This window comes from Pleurodeles waltl, chromosome 2_1, assembly GCF_031143425.1.
Source record: "Pleurodeles waltl isolate 20211129_DDA chromosome 2_1, aPleWal1.hap1.20221129, whole genome shotgun sequence".
Lineage (NCBI taxonomy): Eukaryota > Metazoa > Chordata > Amphibia > Caudata > Salamandridae > Pleurodeles > Pleurodeles waltl.
In genome coordinates this window covers 321,386,057-321,407,528 of record NC_090438.1, presented here as the reverse complement: position 1 = coordinate 321,407,528, position 21,472 = coordinate 321,386,057, and the positions used below count along the sequence as shown (strand labels likewise).

At 46.2% G+C, this 21,472-nt stretch overlaps 1 protein-coding gene across 3 annotated transcripts in view; it reads right to left on the bottom strand.

Moving 5' to 3' along the window:
- Window positions 1–21,472, bottom strand: part of LRCH2 (leucine rich repeats and calponin homology domain containing 2) — a 743,639-nt gene that overhangs the window by 319,864 nt on the left and 402,303 nt on the right. For all 3 annotated transcript variants that reach the window (XM_069212552.1, XM_069212555.1, XM_069212554.1), the window contains exon 11: window positions 1,803–1,910. In XM_069212552.1, coding sequence (XP_069068653.1) covers window positions 1,803–1,910 — 108 coding nt within the window. The remainder of the gene's footprint in view (window positions 1–1,802; window positions 1,911–21,472) is intronic.

The following is a 21,472-nucleotide window of genomic DNA, read 5'->3' as shown; positions in this document are numbered from 1 at the left end:
CGCCCTTAAATTTAGTATTTAAGGGCTACCCTGAACCCTAGAAAAGTAGATTCCTGCAACTACAAGAAGAAGGACTGCCTAGCTGAAAACCCCTGCAGAGGAAGACCAGAAGACGACAACTGCCTTGGCTCCAGAAACTCACCGGCCTGTCTCCTGCCTTCCAAAGATCCTGCTCCAGCGACGCCTTCCAAAGGGACCAGCGACCTCGACATCCTCGGAGGACTGCCCCTGCTTCGAAAAGACAAGAAACTCCCGAGGACAGCGGACCTGCTCCAAGAAAAGCTGCAACTTTGTTTCCAGCAACTTTAAAGAACCCTGCAAGCTCCCCGCAAGAAGCGTGAGACTTGCAACACTGCACCCGGCGACCCCGACTCGGCTGGTGGCGATCCAACACCTCAGGAGGGACCCCAGGACTACTCTAAGACTGTGAGTACAAAAACCTGTCCCCCCTGAGCCCCCACAGCGCCGCCTGCAGAGGGAAATCCCGAGGCTTCCCCTGACCGCGACTCTTTGAATCCTAAGTCCCGACACCTGGGAGAGACCCTGCACCCGCAGCCCCCAGGACCTGAAGGACCGGACTTTCACTGGAGAAGTGACCCCCAGGAGTCCCTCTCCCTTGCCCAAGTGGAGGTTTCCCCGAGGAACCCCCCCCTTGCCTGCCTGCAGCGCTGAAGAGATCCCGAGATCTCTCATAGACTAACATTGCGAACCCGACGCTTGTTTCTACACTGCACCCGGCCGCCCCCGCGCCGCTGAGGGTGAAATTTCTGTGTGGGCTTGTGTCCCCCCCGGTGCCCTACAAAACCCCCCTGGTCTGCCCTCCGAAGACGCGGGTACTTACCTGCAAGCAGACCGGAACCGGGGCACCCCCTTCTCTCCATTCTAGCCTATGTGTTTTGGGCACCACTTTGAACTCTGCACCTGACCGGCCCTGAGCTGCTGGTGTGGTGACTTTGGGGTTGCTCTGAACCCCCAACGGTGGGCTACCTTGGACCAAGAACTAAGCCCTGTAAGTGTCTTACTTACCTGGTTAACCTAACAAATACTTACCTCCCCTAGGAACTGTGAAAATTGCACTGTGTCCACTTTTAAAACAGCTATTTGTGAATAACTTGAAAAGTATACATGCAATTTTGATGATTTGAAGTTCCTAAAGTACTTACCTGCAATACCTTTCGAATGAGATATTACATGTAGAATTTGAACCTGTGGTTCTTAAAATAAACTAAGAAAAGATATTTTTCTATATAAAAACCTATTGGCTGGATTTGTCTCTGAGTGTGTGTACCTCATTTATTGCCTATGTGTATGTACAACAAATGCTTAACACTACTCCTTGGATAAGCCTACTGCTCGACCACACTACCACAAAATAGAGCATTAGTATTATCTATTTTTTACCACTATTTTACCTCTAAGGGGAACCCTTGGACTCTGTGCATGCTATTCCTTACTTTGAAATAGCACATACAGAGCCAACTTCCTACAAGAACGCAGAAAGTAAAAAAGAACACAGAAAGGATATCATCAGAATATGTCACTCATTTACAGTTAAATAATACAGGGTATTAAAAAATAATTTTTGCTAAAACGAAATGTAAGACGTTTCAAGGTATCACACACAATATTTTAAATATGAAATTTAGGACGTTTGGAAGATCACTTAAAGTATAAATCGTGACCCAGAAAGTTATGAAAAAAAAGTCTGCGCATTCCTCGAAATATGAAATGCCCAATATGGAAAAGTATCATTTTCACAGTCATTCCAGTACACACTTGGTGAAGATCCACCAAACCTCTACCTGTTTTGCTTCTCTTGCTGAAGTAGCTGAGCTGCAATTTTCCTCAAATCAGTCACTTCTTTCAGTTCATCGTCTTCCTGTTCCTCAGTCAATTGCTCGTTTTGTAGCCTAAAAAGTAAAGTAAACAGAACATAAATGAGGTTGAAAAGTTGAAGTAAATCACTTCCGCGTGGCTACGAGTAGCAATCGCTTGGAAGTTCTGCAGTGGTAAATTATCGTGCCATTTACTTACAGTTTAAAGAACAACAAGTCATGCGTAGCTGAAGAAAATAACACTATTACATAGACTAGCATTTGGAAGTGGCCCCATAACGAGCCACCTACATTTTCTAAACAGCATGCCCAACCCTCGCCTCAGCTCATTCTAACTTAACTGTAAACCCTGACCTTGGGCTAACTCTAACGGAAGGCCTTCTATGTCACATAGTTGATTTGGGCGGTGAACGCCAATATTTAGACGAAGACAATTATAAGATTTTGAAGAGAGCTTGAGGGAGTGGGGAACTATCCTTAGAAATGGACAAAAGAAATGGGAGTACTGAAAAGTCTCCAGAACGTAGTCAGGACATCAGTCTTGTCTACATTTCTGCAGAGCCAGTATCATTCTCTGAAGAGAACAATTATAATCAGTGCGATGCAGTGACTTCTTGTTAGACAGTGGACTACACATACTAATGTGGTTGGTGTCAGCATAAAGGAGGTATCCAACAATCTGGCGGTTACAGGCAGACTTGTGAGTTTCCCTTCTAGCACTTTCATAAGGGAGGTGTATAGCACTCTTTAAGATGCTGTTCTGCTAATGTCCATAAGAGTTGCTCATGCGTGTGAAGCTATGGTCACACATACACCTTTCATGAAATGGCCCCTTCATCTGTCTCTCACGTTTGCACTGGGCTTGCAGTGATAAAAAGAGAGTGCTCTATTGATCAGCTGCACCTCCTTGCTTGCAAAAAGCTGTCCTTTGTCGGCTTGTCCGAAACATGTAGCTTTCTTGCGGACATATATATCTTTCTAAATAATATCTAAGCCTCCGCTTGTCATTCGGGACGCATTACACTTGTGCCAGTGTTGGCAAGAACGATGGTTGGTTCCGGTGAAATTATGACAAGGCCTTCACTAACGAGTCTCTTGCGTAAATTACCTCAAGTACTGAGGTAGCCTAACACAAAACTGATTTTATTGCTGACTCAAAGGCTTAAACGGAACACCCATCGATTTTTCTAGCAACATGTTTAGCTTCTTTGAGCGTACCAGGTTAGCAAATAGAGGAAATTCTCTAAAGAGACAGTCATGAAATCATCGATTAAGCTTTCCAAAAAAAGGCAACTTCCATTAATATGAGTAAAATCTTCAGGTTGAAAGTTAATGTCCCCAAGCCACCTTTTGGAGCGAAGAACTGATCCACCACATAATTGTCATAAGCCTGTATCTGCAATGTCCACCTCTGTTTAATTCATGTGGTCATCTTCCATTATGTTTCTCTATTATACTTCAATAATTACCAGGCGATAGGAGCCTTCACTTACACAATCTCCAAACCCCTCTAGTTTTTGGACCTCTTTATCTGGTGCAATTTAGCAAGTGGAACCTGGGTTCTTTGAGCCTCTCAATGCCGGCACTACCATCGCCCATCCAGTTAACCATTTGAGGCAGAGTGACAGTTTAACAAAAAATCTTTTCACAATGGACAACATGGGGGTGAGAGGACGTTCTCCAAACTTCCATAATAACCAATTACTACTAATACATACTCTTCATGTTGGGAACGTGGGTGATGGTCATGTAAGGCTATTCACAAAGTAGTACTGAAAGCACATCTCTTTTTGAAGTTTAAATACACACGTTCCGACACCGTATTACCACTGAAGGGAGTGACAAATACTGCAAGAGCCTAACATTGTAAATTGAACTTTCAGGAAATCATCTATTCTGTAAAACACGGGCATGCCATTTCTCATTCTTTTCCCTTATTTTTATTTTTTACTTCCTATTACCGGTGCTGTACACCAACTTACTCTTCTGTACCAGATGCTGGGGCAGGAATATACTTGCAAGTGATGTATGCTGGTGTCAGAACTCCAGCGTGACATGTGGGTCCTAACTTTGAGTTCAAAGGGCTGTCTGTATAGCTCCTAGCTGAGCTCAGGATCGTTCCACATCGTTCCCCAAGAAGGTGAACGGACCCTACTCTTGCCAAATGCTAGGGAGTTTGCATGATTCACTAGTGAGAGAACTGATCAAGGAGATCAATTGTGGTGGGCTGTGACCAAGCGCAATGGCGCAGGTCGCAAAACTTGGAGCTCCTGTCTGTTGATCCCCTATCTGGCATCTTCCTCCTTTATTGATAGAGCACGGAGGCACTCAATTTAAGTAGAGGATCCCCACTAAACCATCAAATATCCTGGCCAGCTATTTGTGACCTTAGGAGGTGAAACAAGAGCCTTGACAGCCTGCTGATGAAGCCTCAAGTCGGAGGCAACAAGATGGCAGACGGGGGTCGCTCGACCTAGATGTGGGATCTGGGCCCGAATGGGTAACTGCGCCCCTGCAAAGCCACATCAAAGCAGAGCTGCTGCTGTGGGCCCAAAGTGGCAAGGGCCCCTCCACGATGACCATTATTGGAGGACCGTGAGCCGAGACCCCTGCCGATCACTAATCTGCTGCGGTAGAGAAGAGGCCATGAGGAGCAAACCATTGGGCCTATTAAATGCGTCGGAAAGCAACGAGGGCGGTCGAAAACCCAGCGTATCCTGCGTACTGCCTGCTGAAATGAGCTGGGGTCCCAGTGCTTACCGCAGTAGCAACCGGCTTTTGCACCTGATATTGCCTTGTCCAGAGGTGCTAGTTGGAGGCCAAATGCGGTGGTGCCTGGGGGCTATGATCTGCCGCCTGCTTTCCCCCAGATGTGGATTGCTCTGCCGGCCATTCAACAGTGAGTGACATAGCTGGGGAGACTGCTGCAGGGGCACCAGGTGTGACACGTTCAATCACTAGCGCCCTGAGAAAGGAAAGGGAGCGCCAAGAAGAGTTGCTGGCCGGGCCCCCGGAGCGCATCAGCTAGCTGCAGAGACTGCTGCCTGTGCTTGTGGTCTTGGACCAACACTCCTGGGTCCTCCTATGGCTGCGAGGCAAAGGTGAGCTGCCCCTGGTCCCCTGCGCCGCCCAACCCCAAAACTCTAACTGGTGGCCCACTGTGGTGATGAATGGAGGCCGTTTGAAGTCCTGGACCTCCCTGACTGCTGAAATCTACCTGCGGAACCTAGGATATTGCCGAGCCCCTTTAGGCAACCTGATGGGCCCCATCCGAGTGGGGAGAACCAACTGGCTGGACCAGACTCTCACACCCATCTGAGAGACCCAGGACTTAATACGAGGGGAGACTTGGCAACATCTTGGACTATCTCACCCTGAACTTTAGTGCCCAAGAATAGTGACCTAGGTGTATTTCCACTCACCTTCACCGCACTGAAGCACCCCTGGACTGGAACTGTAGCACTAAAAGTGCCTCACCCATTCAGCCATATCTCCCATAACTAGGCTATTATAATGGAAAAGGTGACCAGGAAGAAGGGCCTAGAGACTGGAGGCCCAACCCTGAGTTGTTCTGCTCGGAGTACACAAGACGATGGAGTGCCTGCCTCACAAACAGGGCCTCCTGTGGGGCCTACTCTGCAAGATATTCTTTAGGTACTGGAGAGGAAAATCGATGTGCTCCGAGCAGAACGGGGTATCCTGAAGGATGACCACTGACGCCTAACAAAGCGGGTCACTGTAGCGGAGAGATAACTAGTGGAGATCTTTATGAAGGGAAAGGTTCAGACACTCAAACTCATAGCGCAGAACACCGAAAAGAGGTTGCGGAGAAACAACAATTGTGTGATAGGGCTACCAGAGCATGTGGAAGGGAGCAACATACTGGACAGCCTAGAACGGCGGTTACATGAAGAGGGGGCGGCTGGGGGGTGTCTCCCCATTCTACGCTCTAGAGAGGGCACACAGACCTCCAGCCTGGCTCCCTCTGCCAGGTGCGTGGCAGCGGCCAGTGGTGGCCAAACTATTGTACTAAAGAGACCGGATCACATCCTAGATCAGGTCAGAAAGAAAAGAGACATCACAGTGGAAAATAGTAAAATCATGATATTTTTGGACTTCACTAGGGAAGTACAGAGACAATGCTCAACGTTCCTGAATGCTAAACAATGTCTTCACCAGATGGGCTTGACTTACGACATGCTGTTCCCTGCCTGATTGCAAGCTGTGACTCTAGACGTGGTACAGTTTTCCGAACCCCAAAGAAAGTGTGAAAGTGGACAAATTTGCATCCGCAGGCGGGTCCTACCAGAGATCAGCACAACAAAAATCAAGATGGAACAGGTCGAAACGCAGAGTTGGGAGTGCCCACAAAGTAGTCCCTTTAGGAGTAGAGGTCCAGCAAGAGCAGCAGAGAGCAGTGAAGGTGGTAGCGGTGGTGCGGCCAGTCTACCTCAATGGGAGAGGACGACACCGGTGATTCAGACTTAGACCACAGGTCTAGCTCATCTGAAGATTTGGACATTACATTGTCTAAAGTGACTCCTGGAGCTGCTGATGGACGCATATGAAGCAGAAGCTGTAATGTAAGACTTAAGCCTTAAGATTAGGGAGGAGCCCACTGTGACTCACGGGTGGTCTGTGAAGATGCTTTTCTGCCCGTTGGGTCTGCAGTTCTTTCTTATTACCTCTGGCCGCGTTGGGGGGGAAACCTGGTGAGGTGCTTCTAAGTGGTCACAATCCCTCTGTTTGTGGTTTACGTGGATCCACCCACAAGTGTTATCTATTTTTCAGTAAGTTTGTATGGGGGGATGTTCACCTGCTCACAATGGGTGATTTATTAAATATCCCGATGCTAGACGAGAGAGTGTGACTGCGGGATCGAGGTCCGGATGTGATGGCTCAACGTCTATAATCCCATGCGAAGGTCAATCCCCATGACCTACAAAATATTATCATGGGATATAATGATACAAGGTGTTTTTTATATCTGAAAAGGCAATCCAGATAGCACTCCTACAGTAAACACACCTGACAGCTAAAGAAGGGGTGGCACTGCAGCAGAGGTGGAGGCCTATTATACTACCCACTCAGCCTATGCAGGAGGGACAATGATATGGATACGCTCAGGAGTTCTCTTCCAACACACTGATGTGACCTGATGGGCAGATTTGTAGTAGAAACTGGTCGCTTTGATGGTAATGATGAAGAAATAGTCAATATTTATGCTCTGAAAATAAAGGAAAGGGCATTTTCTGCAGACTCTTCGACAGACCTGGGCCTCTACCTAGTGGGCTTGGTCATTATGGACTGGGATTATAACTGGGTGGCAGACCCCATGCTCGATCGCTCCCACCCCCCACAGCAAAACTCCCCAATCACTAGAGTAGCCCGAATATTCTCTAAATGGGAGACAGAATGGGGATCCATTGACTCCCAGTGCTTGACACACCGACTCAAGAGTAATTACTCGTTTTTGTCAACTCCCGATGACCTCCACATGTGCTTAGATACATGTCTCTGCACCCCAGATGCCCATGGGTCAGTACATGTTATTGAATCTCTCTCTGTGACCATTTAGGACCATAATCCGGTCCTACTCCATTTGGGATGGAAGAAAATAAGTTACTTACCTGTAACTGTGGTTCTCCAGTATTGGTATCTTTCATAGATTCACATGCTTGAATCATTCCCCGTCGTCGAAGTGGGAGTCCCACGGTACATAGAAAGCAATAAATAGATTAAAAAAAACTCTTTTTTTTTTTTATTGAAGTCAATAGGAAAAAACACATTCAATTTTATAACTATCAGCCTCATTAGAAAAGGCCCAAACTTCAGCCAATCAGGCGAGACCACCCCTTTAGAATCCTCAGCACAGAGGCTCAGTCTTTCAGATTTCTCTGCACTAGTGATTACAGGAAAGTAAAAGAGGTGAGCCCCTATGGGGAGGAGGGTGGGTCGCATGTGAATCTATGAAAGATACCAATACTGGAGAACCACAGTTACAGGTAAGTAACTTATTTTCTTCTCCAGTATTGGTGTATCTTTCATAGATTCACATGCTTGAATCAGAGTAGTCAGCAGTAAGAAAGATGATTGAGTTCTGAAACACCAGAAGCATGCCTGCTCATAATTTACCCTATATGGACTCATATAGGTAGTTAAAATATGCTAATCAACCTTCTAAAAGATTATATACATGAATATATACATATACACATAGATATATTTACATGAAAAAATACTAGTCTGGTAATACATAGAGGATGGAGGGTAAAAAGATTAGTGGCTCACCTTATGCCAATAAATTACGTAACACTGCTTGTCCTACAGCGGCATCCATTCTGTCAGTAGCTTCCAGGCAGTAGAGCTGGATGAAGGTGTGGGCACATGTCCACGTTGTCGCTCTGCAGATCTGGTTCAGAGGGACTCCTGCGAATAGAGCTGCCGAAGTGTATACCGCTCTAGTGGAGTGCGCTCTGACATTGGATAACGGTTTCCCTGCTAACTGGTGGCAGAGCTGTATGGCAGAAGAGATCCAGCGCGCTATGGCCTTGCCCTTATTGATCCGTCCATAACTAATAGACAGTTGCTCAGATTTACGGAAACTGCTAGCCCTTTGAATATAGAATTTTAAACATTGTTTAATGTCTAGAGAATGTAATGCGCGCTCGGCTGTAGTTTGCAGATTTGGAAAAAATGTTCTCAAAACCACTGGCTCATTTAGATGAAAAGACGATGGAACCTTAGGTATACATTTTGGATTAGTTCTCAAAATGACCACCTCTGATTTTAATTGGAGGAAAGGTGGTGAGATTGTGAAAACCTGGATATCGCTAACCCTCTTCGCCGATGTCAAGGCCAGAAGGAGGGCTGTTTTCAAAGAAATTAATTTGAGGTCTGCCTTATGAATGGGTTCAAACAGATGCTTCATTAACTGGGAGAGCACAATATTCAAATGCCACGGAGGTGGAGGACGGTGAATCGGCGGAAACATCCTGAACAAGCCCTTAAGAAATTGCTTTATTATTCTGGATGACCATAAAGATGGTGAATGAGATGTTCGTCGGAAACGGGATATAGCAGCAAGGTGAACCCTAATAGACGAATGGGAAAGGCCTGATTTAGCTAAATGCAACAGATATGGCAGAATCTGTTCAGGAGAGGAGTTTAGAGGATGAACGTTGGAAGTTGAACACCATATGCAAAATCTTTTCCACCTGAACTTATATGTCCTGTTTGTAGACTGAGCCCTGGTACAGGCAAGTACCTCCCTGCAATCTGAAGGGATATCTAGGCCGTCAAATTCATAGAATTCAGGAGCCAGGCTGATAATCGAAGAGACGTCGGGTTGGGATGACGGACCTGACCCTGATTCGTTGTTAACAAATCCGGCAGTGTTCTCAGTCGAATGTGAGGCTGCTCCGAGAGTAATAGAAGTTCTGTGAACCAAAACTGGCCTGGCCATTTGGGAGCAATTAATAGCAGTCTGCATGGCTCCCTCTTCATTTTCTGCAGAAGTCTCGGGATGAGTGGAAGCGGGGGAAAAGCGTATGCATAAATCCCTGACCATCTGATCAAAAACGCATTCCCCTTTGATCCCTTCTGCGGTCGCCAGCTTGCGAAGTGTTGGCATTTCTTGTTGTCTCTCGTCGCGAACAGATCCAGACTGGGTTTGCCCCAACGACGAAAGAGGCGGTCGAGAACTGACTGATTGAGTTCCCACTCGTGGCAGCTGGTTCGAGTCCTGCTTAAAGCATCTGCCCAGGTGTTGGTGATCCCCGGGAGATGTTCTGCTCCGATAGATATCCGATGTTGAATCACCCAATGCCACAGTTTGTGCGTTTCTAGTGATAATGCCTGCGATCTTGTTCCCCCCTGGTTGTTGAGGTAATGCATGACTGTGGTATTGTCTGTTCTTATCAAGACTGAGGAACCCCTGATGTTTGTAAGGAAGGACTTGAGTGCCAAGGAAACTGCCCTTAACTTCAATACGTTTATGTGAAGAGTCGACTCCTGAGTGGACCACTTCCTTCTCACTGATAGATCCTGCAAATGTGCTCCCCATCCCTCTAAGGATGCATCTGTTGTTATAATATGCAGTGGCTTGTCCTTCAGGAATGAGAGACCTTCCGAGATGAGGGGCGTATCCTTCCACCATTTGAGAGCTTGTTTTGCTGATGGGGTTATCCGAATTACATCGTCGAAAGATCCTTCTATTTGTTTCCATTGATTGTCTAATTGCTGTTGAAGTGTTCTCATGTGCAGACAACAGTTTTCTATCAATGGAATGCAAGACGAAAGCATCCCCAGAAAAGACTTGTAAGTCCGAACAGAAGCGGACCTTCTTTTGCTGAGACGTGTTGCCAGATCTCGAAGTCTCTTTCGTCTGTCGAGTGAAGCAAAGGCTCTTGCTTGGACTGTGTCCAGGATGGCTCCTAGAAAGGTAATGTTCTGGGAAGGATCTAGATGAGACTTGGGGTAATTGACTGTCAAGCCTAGTGTCCCGAAAAGAGATAGACATATCTTCGTGTCCCTGGCAGCTTTTGACGTTGTTCGTGCCTTTATTAGCCAGTCGTCTAAATACGGGAACACCTGTATCCCTAGTTGCCTGAGGTAGGCTGCAACTGGTGCCAAAACTTTGGTGAATACTCTTGGGGCCGACCTGAGGCCAAAGGGCAACACTCTGAACTGGTAATGAGTGCCTGCAACCCTGAATCGTAAGAATTTCCGATGACTGGGGTGAATGGGGATGTGGAAATATGCGTCCTGGAGATCTAAGGATGTCATAAAGTCCCCTTGGTTGAGTAGGCGTAGGACGTCTTGAAGGGAGATCATGCGAAAAGATTGCTTCTTGAGGTATTTGTTGAGCGAACGAAGATCTAAAATAGGTCTCCAGTCTTTTTCCGTATAAGGAAGAAGCGGGAGTAAAAACCTGTTCCCCTCTGGTATCTTGCTACGATCTATATTGCTCCCTTCTCCATTAAGATAGCAATCTGTGCCAGAAGTTCGTTGAGATGGGCCGGCGGAGGACCTCTTGGTGGTACATGAGGGGGAGGTTGATTGAATTCTAGTGTATGTCCTCGGTTGACAATATCGAGCACCCATTTGTCTGAAGTAATTTTGGACCACTGGTAGAGGAACTTGGAAATTCTGCCCCCTATTAGAGTGTTGATATAGGGGTTGGCTGCAGGCATCTGATGAAGGTCTGTGCTTTCTTGCCGCCTCTTTGGCTTTGTAAGTCGACTTTCCTCTCGCTTGCTGTCTGAAATGTGTGGCTGACTGTTGTCGAAAGGAATGTGGTTGCTGCTGGCCAAAGGTGGAACGAAACTGTCCCTGGTAAGAGGAGTATTGACGGTACTGATGTGCGCCGCCTCTATAAGAAAAGGTCCCTCTCGCTCCCCGAAAGGGCTGTCTTTTGTATTGCAATGTTGCCAGAGATCTGGCTGTCTCAGTGTCTGTTTTAATGGATTGCAACGCATCATCCACATGCTTGCCGAACAAGAGTTCACCGTCATACGGCATGTCCAGGATCTTTAATTGTACCTCTGGTCTAAAGGAAGTAGCTTTCAGCCACCCTTGACGCCTGAGTACGGCCGCTCCGGCTAACTGGCGGAATCCTGTAGACGAGACGTCTATGGCGCAGTCTATGATCTCAGCCGAGATCTTCTCACCCTCCTGTAGAATCTTGCGCGCTTCTGCTCTATCTTCAGGTAACATGTCTATAAACTGCGGCATATCGGACAACATCTGGCGGTCGTACCTTCCTAGGATTGCTAGGGAATTTGCTGCTCTAACTGTAGGGGCCGCCATCGTTGAGAACTTCTTCCCAATCAAATCCAACCCATGTCCTTCTTTGTCTGGGGGGCCAGTCAAAGATGCAGATGGATTTCTGGACCTTCTCTGAGCTGCCTAGGAGATGACCGAGTCTGGTTTAGGGTGACTAACCAAACATGCTGGAGAATTGTCCGGTGCTTTATATTTTTTCTCGAGTCTCGGTAATACTGCGGGTATGGAGGATGGAGTCTGCATGACCTATGGCCCTCTTCCCAAATGAAGTCAACAATGGGTATAGCCCTTACTGACTTCCTAGTATCCTCCTTGAAGTCATATAGAAAACAGTCTGACTGCTTTGATGTTATTGGCAGTTGAAATCTTTTTGCAGCTCTTTCCATCACACTATGAAAACCACCAATATCCTGCGGTGGAGAGTCTACTGGTGGAGGCATAGAAGGAGATGGTGTTTGAATTTGATATTCATCCCATTCTGGAATGATTGAGTCAGTGTCCTGAATTTCACCTTCTTCCTGCTCGTCCTCAGATGAAGGTGGAGCAATATCCTGTCCAGATGAAGGACCTGGGATAGGATCAGCAAATTCAGATGGTCGAGCAAGGGTGGATATTGGTGTATGCGGAGGTTGCACCGGGGTAGAGGAGCTAGGTGGAGGAAATCTAGAATAATAGTCCTGCATCATCTGCTGTAGGTTAGCTATCAACGAGACAGGCATCTGAACCGTCTGCTCCTGCTGCTCTTGAGGTTGCAGGTGACTTTGCCTCTGCTGATCTAAATAAAGCTGGTCACTTTCTTCTTCATCCTCCTCCTGACACTTAATCCGTAGTTCAGAGGGGCTACGTGCCACCGGGAAAAGACCATCATCCGAATATACATCTTCTTCTTCCTCCTCGTCAGCAAAGAGATGTTGCGGAGGTATTAGTGTGACTTTACTGGGTGATGTATGTGATGGAAGTAGGAGAGAAGACTTGCTTTTTATTGGTAGAATTCTCTGAGGTAGGTAAGGAGATGCTCCAAAATGCTTGGGTATAGGATCAGGAAATTGAGCCGTCGACGGAGTCGTCGTCGACGGTGCGTTTGTCGATGATGCTCTCGTCGACGGTGTAGGCGTCGACGGAGCCGTCGTCAGTGGAGCCGTTATCGGTGATGCGAGCGTCAACGAAGTTGCCGTCGACGGTGCCAATGTCGACAAGGTTTCCGTCGACGGGGCTGCCGCCGACAGGGTTGTCGACGGGTGCGTCGTCGTCGCTGCTTCTGTCGGTGAGATCGTCAACCAGAATTTACCAGTCAATGAGTGCGTCGACGGTAGAGATTTAATCTTCTTACCCGTTGACGGTTTCTTTGTAATCTTCAAGGTGTGAGCCGACGATGGACCGTATTTCAAGCTAACCGACGTTATAGTCGTAGATGACAGTGGAGACGAGGTAACGATCATTGGCGACGATGGAGCCGTAAACGTGGCTGTCGCTGTTGTCGTCGATGAAGGGAGGCCTGCCGTCGACGATGCGCTCGTCGACGGTGTCCTCAACGGTGTGGATCTCCTGGACGTCGACGGTGGCAGAGAACTCAAAGGTCTTTTGAGCTTCTTTGAGGAGGAAGCAGGTGTAGATGGCTCTGAACGAACCTTACCACCAATTTCTCTGGATGTTGAAGCTTGTTCCTCAGGTCTGTCCTTAAATGCATGCAGCTTCTTGGCTGACTTACTGCTCTTGGGAGAGAAGCTCTCCACAGACCTCTTCCTCTTCTTTGGGGCCACTGATGTGTCGCTGTCCTCCTCCTCAGAAAGAGCTTCTCTGACCTTTCTTTTCTGAAGCCAAAGTAAGAGCCTGGCTTCTCTGTCTCTCAGAGTCTTGTTGGGAAAGGTCCTGCAGATTTTACAGTCTTTGACCTTATGCTCTGGATGGAGACAGTAAATGCATTCCTTGTGAGGGTCCTCACAGTGAAGCCTTAACTTTCCACAGGTCCCACAAGGTCTAAACAAACCTTTTCTTGCTGTAGACATGATGGAAGAAGTACTACAGTAAGAACAAAGTGAAAATTGAAGAATATCTCTTGAAGAGAAAGTAAACTGAGCAGAGCTCAGGGAGACTCCCTTACACACGACGTGCAGTAGAAAATCTGAGAGACTGAGCCTCTGTGCTGAGGATTCTAAAGGGGTGGTCTCGCCTGATTGGCTGAAGTTTGGGCCTTTTCTAATGAGGCTGATAGTTATAAAATGGAATGTGTTTTTTCCTATTGACTTCAATGGAAAAAAAAACAAAAAAAAAAGTTTTTTAAAATCTATTTATTGCTTTCTATGTACCGTGGGACTCCCACTTCGACGACGGGGAATAATTCAAGCATGTGAATCTATGAAAGATACCCCAATACCGGAGAAAAGACCGCTACCCTGTATTCCCAGAGAGGAGAATTAAACTAAAGTCCCTGGAAGACCCTGTTATCTGGGACACTATAGGGAATAGCATTTGGCAATACTTTGAGGATAATGCTGGTACAGCATCGTCCCCTCAGGTGGAGTGAGATGCTTATAAAATGGTGCTTTTAACATGCTTAGAGATAAGTGCATAGCTGAGTCAGTGGGAATGTGGCACACTTTAAAGGCAGAAGTTCTATCCTTGGAAGCAGCACTGAGGAATGTCAAACAATGCAGACTAGGCCACCCAGAATTACAAAAAGAACTATCAGAGGCCAAGGAGAAAGTTGTGGAACAGGAAGAAAGGCTGAGATGCTTTGACTGTAGAGCCTACCTGACCAGGATACACTGCGGAACAGGACCACACTGGTTCGCTATTGGCCTGGGTCCCAAACCCTGCAAAACAGGGCTTGATTATTGTGGCGCTCTAAAGCGACCAGGGAGCCAGACTATACTGATTAAGATATTACTCAGGAATTGTACAATTACCACTCTGACCTGTACATAAGTGCCTCTGATCAAATAGGCGATGACACTGATGCTTTCCTAGCACCCTTGCGTTTCCTCACCATCTTGCCTGAGGAAGTTAAAGAGCAAGGGGTAGGGTGAGCTCACCCTGCCAGAGATCCAGGTGGTTACAAAAACTCTGGCTCAGGGCAACACGCCAGGAACAGATGGGTTCCTGGTTGAGCTCTATGCTGTATATGCGGATGAGCTGGCCCCCAAACTAGTGGACCTATATAAGGCAGTTAGGGATACATGTCTCTTGCCATCCTCTTCTCATGAGGCACTGCTGGTGACACCATTAAAACCAAGGAGAGCAGCGCACAAGAGAAATGACCAACCATTATCAATGCTGAACATGGATTATAAAATCTTTAGCCTGATCCTTGCTAATAGACTCCTACCTCGTATGCCCCAGCTAATCTACTCCGACCAGACAGGGTTTTGTCTCTGGCCTCAACACGGCGCTCTTTATTCAGAGACTTCTAACACTAATTGACAAGGACAGGATGCAGCAGGCCTGAAAAGAACATGCATCAGTCCCTAAGAGTACCCAGTATAAGACAATAGTAATTCAGTAGATATGGTGTGCAACTCCACCCTGGCCCCTGCTGCAAAAAAGAACCAAAGAGGCAAAAAAAGCCCCAACAATACAAGAACATTTAGGGGGTGCACCTCTCTAGAGACATCCAATAGCCACAATAAGCAAGCAAAGTCCAAAGTCGTAGAAATAATGCGAAGCTCATTTGAGTTGCTTTCCGAAGATATTTTATTGTTGACAAGTAGAGCTTGTTGTAACAAGAGGTTCATAAAGGAAAAAGCAGCCAACGCGTTTCGCCCGATACAAAAGGGGCTTCCTCAGGGCTGCAAAGTAACATATAACCATGAGACAATAAAGAATGATATAATGATGCCCGTATACCACCAAAAAAACCCATATTGACAAATAAATGAAATACTTGTTTTTAAATGCTAGTAGATAAGTGAACACCTTGTGTGGTGATAGATCAAAAATACAATACAGAAAGATAATACTGAATACTTGCAAGTATTTGTAAATATTTTTAAATATTTTAATGTTGTGTTGATCAAAAACAAGAAAGAAAAAGCGCATGATCAAAAGAACCGGCAAGGAGATGAAACAAGCACCAAAAGAGTCCAAAAAGTGCAACGTGAACTAATTAAAGATTAGGGAAAGTTGCCGTGCAAAGAACGTGATAAGACCAGGTTCCTCATAAAAGATGAGTGTACAGGAAATATTAAAAGTTTAAACAGAAAAGTAATTTCCCTACCAAGGCTCACCGTTCGCATAAGTGTGAGAAGTAAAACGAGTTAAAAAAGGCAAGTCAAAAAAAGGGGCACATACCAAGGAAATATTCCTGATGATGTAGGAGCGAATTGGTAAGATATGGCCACACAAAGGCATATATTAGGCCTAGTGGGAAGAAATGGGGAATAGTAATTAGCCTGGAACGTGGATAAAAACTGAACGCATGAATAAATAAAAATAATGGGAAGTTGGACATCTCCCAAAAAAATCGCCCGACAAGTCACCGTATTTACCTGTACAATGCGTTAAAATAACTTGTTAACTTCTTTCTTTCCTTTTCTCCAAGAAGTGTAAAAGGCTGGTAAGTCTGGACGTTTAAAGGGCCCGGCCGTATGCCGCCCGTACCGCTTGTCGTGTGTACGCGAGTCCCGTGCGCGGTGCGATATTTAAAGGAAGAGGGAAGAATGGAAGCCATTTGTCGAGAGCTTCCGTCACGCCAAAAACAGTGTAAAAATAAAAAACGGACTACGACTAATGTCAAGGGCCGGTTATCGTTACTCGTATATATGTGCTTCCCGTGCTCGATGCGGTTGATCAAAGAAGGGGGAGGGAAAGTGCGGAAGCCAATTTTCGAGAGCTTCCGTCATATCAAAAAAAGGAAAAGGGAAAAGAAAGGAGAAAATGAAAAACGGACTGCAAGTAGCAGTCGTCATGTTGAGATGTATTCACTATCTAGTCGGGGAAAAAACGAAGAACTAAAACTAAGGCGGCCATCTTTGAAAAGTAAAACAGACACAAAAAGTGTATAACACGCTGAAATTGGCCCCTTGTACTTTTCTGTTTAAACTTTTAATATTTCCTGTACACTCATCTTCTATGAGGAACCTGGTCTTATCAAGTTCTTTGCACGGCAACTTTCCCTAATCTTTAATTAGTTCACGTTGCACTTTTGGACTCTTTTGGTGCTTGTTTCATCTCCTTGCCGGTTCTTTTGATCATGCGCTTTTTCTTTCTTGTTTTTGATCAACACAACATTAAAATATTTAAAAATATTTGCAAGTATTCAGTATTATCTTTCTGTATTCTGTATTTCCGGATATGTTGGGCCAGGTGTCTGTCAAGAACATGTGTGAGGGTCCTGTACTCACCTAACATACCCATGGAGATACTAGAGGTATTACCAAAAGGGGAGACTGGCGGGGTATAGTGGAGTGGGTGGTTGCAGGAGCATCAGTACTGGGTAACGTTTGGGGCGAGTTACTCCTTCCATTCAAGGAGTTCCGATTGGGACATGATTTACCTCCGGGCCACTTCCTGCTCCATGGTACCATGATGACTGCAATCTGTAGACACTGGGGTGCAATCATGTCAGAATCGCCACACCACAACAGCTGACGTTATAAAGTCATGTCTTCTGGAACTTTTAAAGCTGCCACCAGCTTATAGAACACGATTAGAGAGACCCTCATGCTGCCCCTGAATACCCTCTGAACCAGATAGGAGAAAGACATGTGAACCCCAGACCGGAGGGCCCCTGTGCGATTTAATTAGAAAGGGTACCCAAAATAGCAAGGAACATCCATTTTAAGTTAATCCGGCAGGCTATGAAAGTGCAGTGCTGCAGATGTGGACGAGGCTCACTGGGTATGGCCAGGACCTGGGAGGTGCTAGTAAATTGCTTGAAAGACCCAGAATCCCCGTCACCAGGGGCATCCTCAGGTACGCCCTAGAAGTGACTCCTTTGCATGGCTGAGTTACCTAAGACGAAGGCTGCTGGGGCGATAATCAAATAAAACCGCCAAATGATCGAAACCTCAAATTGATGGTTATTTGGGACTGATCGCACAGACACAATTTGAAGTGAAACACCAACAAAATCTGTGAACGTGGGCATCCATCTGACACATTCAGTCAGTGGCGCCACAACAGCAAAGAGGATTAGAGACAGGGGCAACCTTGTCGGGTACCCCTCTGGAACTGGAACCTCCGGGATTACGCACCATTAACTCTAACCCATTGCCCATGGGTCACCAGAAATTAGAGGGAGGCACTTTAGAAAGGAGGTGCCATAATTCTTGCGCTCCAGGATGCAGAGAAGGAATAGCTATTCAAAAGAGTCAAATGCTTTCACAAAGCCCAGTTGGCTATTAATGTTGATTTAGATATCTCACATGAGCTCTCGCAAGTATAGTGTGGAGTCTACAAATGCTGTGTTTCGTTCCCATGGCTGGCATGAAAACATTGTGATCGTGGTTGATCAGGGAATGTATCACCTGCCGCAGCCGCACAGTGAGTGCCTTTGTCAACAGCTTGGCCTCACTGCTGATCAGTGAGATCGGCCTTTAGGAGGTGCATTCTGTCAAAGGTTTGTTTGTCTTAGGAAGCAACTCCACTGTGGCGTTCTGTATTTCGGGGGGAGGGTACCAGTGGCAGCTGGCAAGTACAGGGATTGGAGGGGCGGGCAAATGGGTCGGTGCATACAATAAATACATAACCAAAATAAAATAAATACATAAATGAAAAGTTACTTACCATGCTTGCTGCAGACACGTCCTCTTCGCTCAGGTCCTCCTCTTCTCATCACGTCCAGGGCCCCAGCTAACTCCCTTAACAAATCCTAGTGCTGCTGTCATGCAGTTAACCAGCATGAGAGAAGCCAGGATTGGCAGGAACAGCCTCTTTCAGCGCTCCCAAGGACACGTGAGGCCTGTTCAGTCTCTTAACCCAGCTGTCTAGGACAGTTGGTTTGGGTTTAAAGGTTTATAGTGCACGTCAGTCTGGCTGTCCCAAGACCGCTGGACAAAGTGACATGTGCACTATAAACTAGTGCACAGGGAGCCCACCAATGTTGCCACTCCACAGACCCTACCCAGTCCTGGCACTTGGTCCAGATGGGTTACCAAAAACTTCAAATGGTAATGAATTAACTTTCATTACCATTTTATTTTTAATCTCTGGGGCTTTTCAGGGGGCATTTAAGTGAGGCTACGCTGCTCCGCTCTAATGAAGGAGCTGCCACTGGAGGGTACTGAGCCAGATGGCCTCAAAGAGCATTTCCATCATTGGAGGGATTATGTTGGGGCAAATGTTTGGTAGAATTTTACTAGATAGCCGTTAGGACCGGGTGTTTACCCTCTGGGCATGTCCTGGGCAGCGAAGTGGAGTTCCTTCTCTGTAAATGAAATGTCTATTGGTGTTTTGCTCTCCAAAGAGGGCCTGGGGATTAGTACGTCACCTATAATGGGATGTTGGGTTTCCAGAGCCGTGGGTGGGCAAGAGCTATAGAGGGTTTCTTAGTAGTCAGTAAATTCCTGGGAGTCGTATGCCATGTTGCCAGAGACCACTCTGAAGCCTGACACCAGTCTGGAGACTTCATCTCTAGAAGGCAGCCAATAAATGAACTTCCCTAATTTTTAACTCAATTCGCATATACAATGATGTGTCACTTTCAGTGCTGCCTGGAAATATTGTTAGTTTTTGTTTTAGGGCAAGTCAGACAGCCGCCAACTGTTGCCGCCCCTCAGCTGTCGGGGAGGAGATTTGTCAGGTCTCCGGGGCTTTAGGTTCTTGTTCTAAGGCCGGACATCTTAGATGAATGGTAGCGCTCTCCACCCCCTGCAAGTCCACCATTGGGACGAACATGTAGTCTAGTCTGGGTAGGAAGTGTGCAAAGTCGGTCTATTCTCTAGTGTCAGAATGTGAGTATTTCCATGGATCGTGTAACTCTTGCGAATCTGCCCAGTGGCCCAAATTAGTCGCTTTCTCGCAGGCTTTAGTTCTTCAGGGCTGGTGGAATATACTTGCTAAAAATGGACCACACCTCCCCTCCACTGTGCCTGTAATCCTGAGAAAGCACACAAGGGGGTCTTGTAAGGGTGTCAGTTACCACCAATGAAAATGTTTTGGCAGCAGGCTTGTCACTTCTCTAGATCCCCTAGTAAACGATGCTTGGTAGACCCTGTTGTACCCAAAATGGCCTGGGAATGCACAATTACTGCCCCAAAGGTGCATCTCTTGGAGGAGGAGCGGGCCCTGGCCCAATGCAGCACCACACCTCTTTATCTGATCATTCAGCTCATTGACGTTACATGTCAGGTTTTTGTACACTGGGACCCCTTGTCAATGTATCATGTTGGGATTCTTAAGGAGGCATAGGGCTCATCATCATTCTTTATGGTTGTGCACTACCAGTTCATTGGTGAACTTAAACTATAAGCGTCCTCATTAACCCACCTCTAAAGGTGAAGTATTTGTTGCCTATATAGACTGTAGCTTTTGCAAAACTGTTGAAATATTAACTAAGGGAAGAAAAAGAAGACAGAAGAACCAAATAATAACAGAATGCAATACAACAGGTGTCAGCCACAAAGAATCTTGGGGAGAAAAACAGTTAACCGCTCACTTCGTAAATATAAATGAGCCCATTCTGCTATTACTAGAGTGTTTTAAGTCTTTGCCAGCTCACCACCGGGGGTCTGTCCCCCAAGCTCCCTGGTCCTTGGATCCTCTTAAAGATCAATACCAGTTTCTCAGAAAAGTTATGTCACGATGTAATCGCCAGAGCCCGCAAATGTAATATTATCTCTATGTGTTACCCTCACCCTAGAACCTTGGTGTTTCTGGTTTCTTCTCCTCAGGGCACTTGCCAGTGTGTGGGGGCCCATTTTCGGATCTTCCCAATTGCAGGTAGTTGTGGACTCACTTAAGTTTTTACTGGAGTGCTCCCTTGTCTCCAGCCAGTCCTATGCTGATTCTGAGGTGTCAGTGAAGGATTTGCCCTGAACCAATACTTTTAACCGTGAAGAATAAAGTAGCTCATATTGTAGCTGGGGGTTTTCCAGTTTTTGTTTCTCCCCCATGGTGTAGTCTGGGAACATGATGAGGAAGGATCGATGAAGAAAGTTAATTGGCGGTGCAGAGTTCCATTAGCCCATGGCTGCTATTTTTGGCTACCAAGCCACGCCCCAGGCTCCAAACATTTTCAATAAAAAAGTCCTACTTTTCAGACTAAAGTCAGCTCCTCAAACAATTGTAAAAATGTATGGCCGCCATCGTGGCACATCTACGTAAACAAAAAGTCTTCATCTTTCCTTACCAAGATGAATGGCTAATAAAAGACACAACATTAGATGAGACATTGAAAAAGTTTCAAATATCCTCCAACACACTGGCGAGGCTCAGTCTCTGGATGAACCTCAGGAAATCTGCAATTTACCCAGTGCAAAAAATACAACACCTTGAAGCGACACTAGATACCCAGTTTGCAAAGTGTAGCCTTTGGAAGCCAGAGTATCATCAATTCATCTGAAATGTCATAATGCTACGGCTGATTCAGATTTCACTTTAATGGTTCCATATGCCAGACTTCATATAAGGCCTTTACGAAAATGAGCCTAAAGGACTCATGGAACAAATTCTCGGACCACTGGGTGAAGAAACCCACTCTCTCACAACTGATAATCCAATCTCTTCCATGGTAGAACCAACCAAAGAATTGAATAAAAAGGATATTGTTCAATCGGGATCTCCCAGGTCAAACTCTAGACACAAATGTCTCTCTCCAACGATGAGGAGTTCACAGGGAACACAAAGACGCAAGGAATATGGTCAGACAAGGACCATCAACCTTCTTGAATTTGGAGCTGTTAGTTTGATTTCGT